This window comes from Meles meles, chromosome 20 (assembly GCF_922984935.1).
Source record: "Meles meles chromosome 20, mMelMel3.1 paternal haplotype, whole genome shotgun sequence".
NCBI classification, from domain to species: Eukaryota; Metazoa; Chordata; class Mammalia; order Carnivora; family Mustelidae; genus Meles; species Meles meles.
In genome coordinates, this window is record NC_060085.1 from 3,338,128 (window position 1) to 3,345,266 (window position 7,139).

Sequence of the window (7,139 nt, forward strand, 5' to 3'; positions counted from 1 at the left end):
GTCCAGAACAGGCACCTCCACAGGCAGGAAGTGGGTTATGGCGTCCTGAACACCTGCCACAACGCAGAGGGACCCCGAGGACACTGTGCTCAGTGAGAGCAGCACAGAAGGGCACATCCCACAGAACCCCACTCCCAGGAGGCCCCAGAGGAGTCCCGTCCACACAGACAGAGAGGAGAGGGTGGGAGCCAGGGCTGGGGTACGGGGTGGAGAGTCTGTGCTTCACGGGGACAGAGTCTCCCTTTGGGGAGATGGAAAGTTCTAGAAACTGAGGGTGGGGGTGGTCACATGCCAGTGTGAGTGTGCTTCATGCCACTGAGCTGTGCAGTTAAGAATTGTCAAAAAGTTAATTTTATGTTATGTATATTTTGCTCCAATTTAAAAAAATAAAGAAAAGAAAACACAGAGGTATTTGGCTACAAGTACGCAGCCAGTGGGCGTTTTGATAACAGGGAAAATTACCTGCATAAATCACAGTGTATTTCCACACTATGGAATACTAGACTAGACTAAAAATACTGCTGGAAAATCTACGTTATTTGAATATCAGCTGTGCCAAGGCAGATTTTTGTTTGTCTTGTTCACTGTCATACCCCTGGCACGGAGTGGGCGCCAGACAAATGCCCACCAGCAGGAGGTTGCCTACATAAAATGCGGGCCCTGTTGAATGAATGGTAAAACCTTCAAGCTCTAAGGCTAAGTGCAAAAAAGCAGGTAAGGAGACACCGCATTTTCTTGATCTCCCAAAAGACCACTTTTCCATCTTCTATTGTTTCAGGAATCAGAAAAACACCTAACTGTTTCACTTAAAGCCATGTGTTTGTCTAGCCTGGCATGGGGCACTTTTTGGTTTTATGGGTGGTTTTTCTGGTTTTGTTTTTCATTTCTTTTTTTTTTTAATTTATTTATTTGAGAGCAAGAGAAGGAGAGAGACCATGAAAGGGGGAAGTCAGAGGAAGAAGCAGATTCCCTGCTGAACAGGGAGCCCCGGTTTTTTGTTTCTTTTGCCTCTGGTTTCAAGGTGTTGTTTTCCTTTTCCTTTTTTTAAAAAATTATTATTTATTTGACAGACAGAGATCACAAGTAGGCAGAAAGGCAGGCAGAGAGAGAGGAGGAAGCAGGCTCTCTGCTGAGCAGCAAGCTGGATGCGGGGCTCGATCCCAGGACCCTGAGATCCTGACCTGAGCCGAAGGCAGAGGCTTTAACCCACTGAGCCACCCAGGCGCCCCTCATAGTTGCTTTTGCTTCTAGCCCCCATACTTACACTTGCTCCCGTCTCTGGAAGAAACTCGCCCTACCGTGCCTGTGCAATGGGTTCTGTCCTCACCTCTCCCTCCTGGTGGGATTAGTGCCCTTATCAGGGGACAAAGAGACCAGAGCCCTCTCTCCTTCATAGGAGCACACAGTGAGAAGGTAGCATCCACAAACCAGGGAAAGAGCTCTCCCTGAACCCGGCCACACTGGCGCCCTGATCTCCAGCTTCTAGCCAGCAAAACTGTGGGAAATAAATGTTTGTCATTCCAGGCACTGGGGTGGTTACTTTTATGTGTCAACTTGGCTGGGCTACAATGAGATGCCGAGATCGCAGGTAATACACTATTCTGGACACGTCTCTGAGGGCGTCTCTGGAAGAGATGAGCATTGGACTCAGCCGACTGAGTAAACAAGATGCCCTAGCATTGGTGGTTCAGTGGTAGAATTCTCGCCTGCCAAGATGCCCTCGCCCACAAGGGTGGGCCACATCTAATCTGTTGAGGGTCTGGATAGAATGAAAAGGTGGAGGGAGGGAGAATTCACTTTCCCTGCTGGAGCTGGGACATTTGTATCTCCCGCTCTCAGGAGTCAGAGCTCCTGGTTCTCGGGCCTTTGGCCTCAGACAGAATCACACCACCATCTCTCCTGGGTCTCCAGTTTGCAGACGGCCAATCAGAGGGCTTCTTGGCCTCCGTAATTTTGTGAGCCAATTCCGTGTGTGTAGGACATATATCCGTGGGTTCTATTTCTCTAATACAGCCACCCTGTCTGTGGTATTTGTTATAGTAGCCTGAGCTGACTCAGAGCATTTCCCTAAGATTCCAGAAGAACATCATGGTGCCAGGGAGGGCACCCAGGGAGCGCCGGGTCAGGGACTCATACAGGAAGCCTTGGAGTCTCAGCTGATACCTGAAGAAGGACCATTTGGTAGCCAAGTAAATAAGGCGAGGAACAGTGTTTCAGGAAGGGGGAACAGCACCTGCAAAACTCGGGAGGTGTGAGAGAACACCATAGGTTCCTTGAACCCTCCGGAGCATGCCAACATCCTTCCTCTTTCCCATTATTCTCAGTAATCTTGGCGCAGGCAGCAGCAACGTGGAGGCGGCGGAGAGTTGGGTGAAAGGTCTGACTTGGGCGTGAGGTTCACAATTCCTGGATGTTGACCTGTGTGTGCCGTCAGCCTGCTCCCCAGCCTCAGGAGGGCCCCACGCTGGGTCTGATGCTCTGTCGTCACCATCGGGAAATTCTTAATCAACTTGGGCCAGTGGACATTCTCAAAGCCCCCGACCCCAGAGGTTTTACTCGCAGGGATACTGGAGAACTCCTGGGTCAGATGACCAAGGACTTAGGCAATCTAAAGCAAGTTCAGATTTTGTATTTAGGATGTCGAGGGTTGAAGGAAAGAAAATGAAACGTTCAGTTAAATCCATGAGTGAGTAAATAAATGTATGTGTGCACATGAATGACGGAGAAGTGAACGAGCGCGAGCGCGGGAGACAGACCCTTAGAGCCCCCTGTGCTCCCTGCATCCCTAATGCCTCGGCGCCGCCGGCTTTCCCGGCTCTCGCGAGCGCCCCCTGCCGACCAGAGGCTCGGCCACGCCAAAGCCAGATCAGACCGGGCCTTTCCGCCGGCTTAGCCCTCCTTCTCGCTCTTGATTGGCTCCGAGTTGCTCGCGATGCCTTACGGGGAATGTAGTCTCTCGACCCGCGTCGGCGCTTCCTGTGGCCCGGAGGCCTGAGGGAGTTACAGGAAGTACGTAGCCAAACTTGCCCGGGTTCCAGAAGCCATCGTGATGCCATTGCGCGACGGGAATTGTAGTCCACCCCTGGGCAGTCTCCGCCTCAGTCCTCCAGGTCGGAACGACAATTCCCACCATGCACCGTGGTCCCAGTTCGCCGGGGCAGGTGCGCGTCCTTCTAGGAGTGGTAGTCTTGGCCCTCTCCGTTCTTCTTCTGTTCTGCGGAGGAGGCCGGCCCCCAGGACTACATTTCCCTGCACACCCGCCTCCGCCCCCCCGCGCCGGTCCGCGGCAGCCATTTTGTTCCGCCAGACAGGCCCCTAAGATGGCGGCGGGGGGGACGGTGAAGGTTGCCGCCTGCCCCTCCGGGCGCTAGCCCGCGCTCTCCGCGTCCCCCGGCAGCCGGCCCATGGCCTGGCGGAAGCCCGGACCATGGACCTGCGCACCGCCGTGTACAACGCCGCCCGCGACGGCAAGCTGCAGCTGCTCCAGAAGCTGCTCAGCGGCCGGAGCCGGGAGGAGCTGGACGAGCTGACGGGCGAGGTGGCCGGCGGGGGGACGCCGCTGCTCATCGCCGCCCGCTACGGCCACCTGGACGTGGTCGAGTACCTGGTGGACCGGTGCGGCGCGAGCGTGGAGGCGGGCGGCTCGGTGCACTTCGACGGCGAGACGATCGAGGGCGCGCCGCCGCTGTGGGCCGCCTCGGCCGCCGGCCACCTGGACGTGGTGCGCAGCCTGCTGCGCCGCGGGGCCTCGGTGAACCGCACCACGCGCACCAACTCGACGCCCCTGCGCGCCGCCTGCTTCGACGGGCACCTGGAGGTGGTGCGCTACCTGGTGGGCGAGCACCAGGCCGACCTGGAGGTGGCCAACCGGCACGGCCACACGTGCCTCATGATCTCCTGCTACAAGGGCCACCGCGAGATCGCCCGCTACCTGCTGGAGCAGGGCGCGCAGGTGAACCGGCGCAGCGCCAAGGGCAACACGGCGCTGCACGACTGCGCCGAGTCCGGCAGCCTGGAGATCCTGCAGCTGCTGCTGGGCTGCAACGCCCGCATGGAGCGCGACGGCTACGGCATGACCCCGCTGCTGGCGGCCAGCGTCACGGGCCACACCAACATCGTGGAGTACCTCATCCAGGAGCAGCCCGGCGGCGAGGAGGGAAGCGCGCCGTCGCAGGGGGCCCGCTGCTGCCGCTCCGCCCCCGAGGAGCCGCTTAGCGATTCTTACGAGAGCTGCTGCCCCACCAGCCGCGAGGCTGCCGTGGAAGCCCTGGAGTTGCTGGGAGCCACGTACGTGGACAAGAAGCGGGACCTGCTCGGGGCCCTGAAGCACTGGAGACGGGCTATGGAGCTGCGGCACCAGGGCGGCGCGTACCTGCCCAAGCCCGAGCCCCCGCAGCTGGTGCTGGCCTACGACTGCTCCAGGGAGGTGACCACCGCCGAGGAGCTGGAGGCCCTGATCACGGACCCCGACGAGATGCGCATGCAGGCCCTGCTGATCCGCGAGCGCATCCTGGGCCCCTCGCACCCCGACACTTCCTACTACATCCGCTACCGGGGCGCGGTGTACGCGGACTCGGGCAATTTCGAGCGCTGCATCCGCCTGTGGAAGTACGCCCTGGACATGCAGCAGAGCCACCTGGAGCCGCTGAGCCCCATGACCGCCAGCAGCTTCCTGTCCTTCGCCGAGCTCTTCTCCTACGTGCTCCAGGACCGGGCGGCCAAGGGCAGCCTGGGCACCCAGATCGGCTTTGCAGACCTCATGGGCGTGCTGTGCAAGGGCGTGCGCGAGGTGGAGCGGGCGCTGCAGCTGCCCAAGGAGCCGGGGGACTCGGCGCAGTTCACCAAGGCCCTGGCCATCATCCTGCACCTGCTCTACCTGTTGGAGAAGGTGGAGTGCACGGCCCAGCAGGAGCACCTGAAGCACCAGACCGTCTACCGGCTGCTCAAGTGCGCCCCCCGCGGCAAGAACGGCTTCACGCCCCTGCACATGGCCGTGGACAAGGACACCACCAACGTGGGCCGCTACCCGGTGGGCCGCTTCCCGTCCCTGCAGGTGGTCAAGGTGCTGCTCGACTGCGGGGCGGACCCGGACAGCCGGGACTTTGACAACAACACGCCGCTGCATATAGCGGCCCAGAACAACTGCCCCGGGGTCATGAACGCCCTCATCGAGGCGGGTGCCCACATGGATGCCACCAATGCCTTCAAGAAGACCGCCTACGAGCTGCTGGACGAGAAGCTCCTGGCCAGGAGCACCATCCAGCCTTTCAACTACATCTCCCTGCAGTGCCTTGCCGCCCGCGCCCTGGACAAGAACAAGATCCCCTACAAGGGCTTCATCCCCGAGGAGCTGGAGGCCTTCATCGAGCTGCACTGACGGCGCCCAGAGAGAGGAGCATCCGGGAGGGCCGGGCCGTGTGCGCGCCCCCCCGCCTTCGTGAGCCCTTGGGGGGCGTGACACGGAAGGGCCGTCCGGCCTCCACGGCCTGTCGCCCCAGCGGGGAGGGGAGAGGAGCTGGCCGCTTGCTGGAGCTCACAGCCTTCAGGATCGCGTGCTCGAGGAGATGCCCGCTGTCCCCCTGGCCCCGTCTGCCTGGGTCCCAGAGGGTTTCGCCTCTTTGCCTGGGGGCAGAGGCATCGAAGCTTTTGCCTCTTTCCCTCCAGCAACTGGAAGAAGCTGCGACTCGGGCCGTGCTTGTCCGCCTCTGCGTCGCCGGGGAAACCCAGCCCCTAAACGCGGCGTCGGGACTGGGGGCCCCTCAGGTCGAAAGTTGGAGATTGGAGAAGCGAGACCGACTGTCCCTTCTTCCAGCAGCCCCCCGCCCCCCGCCCCCGGTGCGGCTTCCGACGCTTTGCTGTTCTGGTTGCCGAGTGAGCAAGTTACACGCGGGCCACTGGAGTCCGAGGTTTCGCTGCCGTGTGTGTTTTTTTCTTTTTTAAAGAGCGTGTGGTCAGATTGAAGAGTCAGTTCCACCCAGGGAGTTTCCGTGGCGCCCGACGTGGCGAGGCGGTGGGGAGTGAGCCTCGCGGCGCGCAGGGGCGAGGCAGGTGCACGTCCGCGGTGTCGGCCCCAGCGTGAGCGCGACTGCGTCGTTTTTTAAAGCTTCACTCGTTTGCCTTCTGCCTGGGCTTCCCGACGTGGCGTTGCTAGCCAGAGAGGCGTTTCCGGGCCCGGCGTCTGCCCGCGGCTCGCGGAGAAGGAGCGTGGCCGGCTCGGGTGCGGTTCCCCCGGGTTCCGCGTCCGGACTCGGCGGCCGCCGCAGCCCCGCACGCCCCTACCGCTGGGCAGCCCGTGGCTCCGGCCGCTTTTTCTTTTTCTTTTTCTTTTTCTTTTTCTAGCTACTTGAAAGCCTGAGTCCAGGCGTTCCCGAGCAGATTCCAAGGACGCTGTCAGTCGGCGGATGTCCACGAGCTGCCAGCTATGGGGTCTTGGTTTCCCATCACTCAGGGTCTCTCCGGAGCCGTACGGCACGCGCCCCGGCAGGCCACTGCAGAGCAGGGGACAGTCGAAGGGGACAGAAGCAGCCGCCCCGGCCCCCGGAGGAGGGTCACATGGGGGAGAGGGGGGTCCTCTCCTGCAGCCTGGGGTGGGGGGGCGGCAGCGACATGCCCCCCACCCCTTCGGAGGAAGCTCGGCCTCGTTTGGGTTTGCAGTGTGAGTTAGGACGTTATTTATTTTCAAGGCCGGGTCTGACCTTCTGTGGAGGCGGGAGACGGTCGCTGGCCCTTGAAAGCACGGAATAAAGCAGTGAGGCAGTTCACCGTGTGTCTCTGCGCCCAAGCTCCGGTCCTGCGCCGGGGGAGGCCGCTGCGGGGTGCGGAGCCCCGTGGGGTGGGTTCGTGGAGACCCCAGGCCCCCCAAGCCAGCGCCTCTCACCGGCGGCTCGGAGGGGTGTCCTGGGGCCGCCGGTCTGATGTCCCCGGGGAAGTGGCCTGTCCTGCGCGTGGGCAAGACGGGAGAGCCGCTGACGTAACACCGAACCCCTGCCTTGTGGCTGGGCCGGCGCAGAAGAGGTGCCGTGGCCTTCCTGAGACCCGGGAGGGCCCGGGGAGCGGGGCGCCCAGGAGGCCGTGGGGGAGATGGGCGGGTTTCCTGGAGCCGGTTCTGGCCTGGGGAGGGGAATCCGGGTCCGCACGTC

General features: G+C 61.2%; 1 protein-coding gene across 1 annotated transcript; it reads left to right on the forward strand.

The window, feature by feature from the left end:
- The first annotated feature begins 3,298 nt into the window (after positions 1-3,298).
- Positions 3,299-6,760, forward strand: FEM1A (fem-1 homolog A). Its single transcript, XM_045992129.1, has one exon. The coding sequence runs from the start codon at positions 3,428-3,430 to the stop codon at positions 5,375-5,377; it is 1,950 nt and encodes a 649-aa protein (XP_045848085.1). The 5' UTR covers positions 3,299-3,427; the 3' UTR covers positions 5,378-6,760.
- The last annotated feature ends 379 nt before the right edge of the window (positions 6,761-7,139 follow it).

Bases quoted from the DNA above. Each gene is read 5' to 3' on its own strand.
- FEM1A (XM_045992129.1), top strand. From the start codon at position 3,428: ATGGACCTGCGCACCGCCGTGTACAACGCCGCCCGCGACGGCAAGCTG.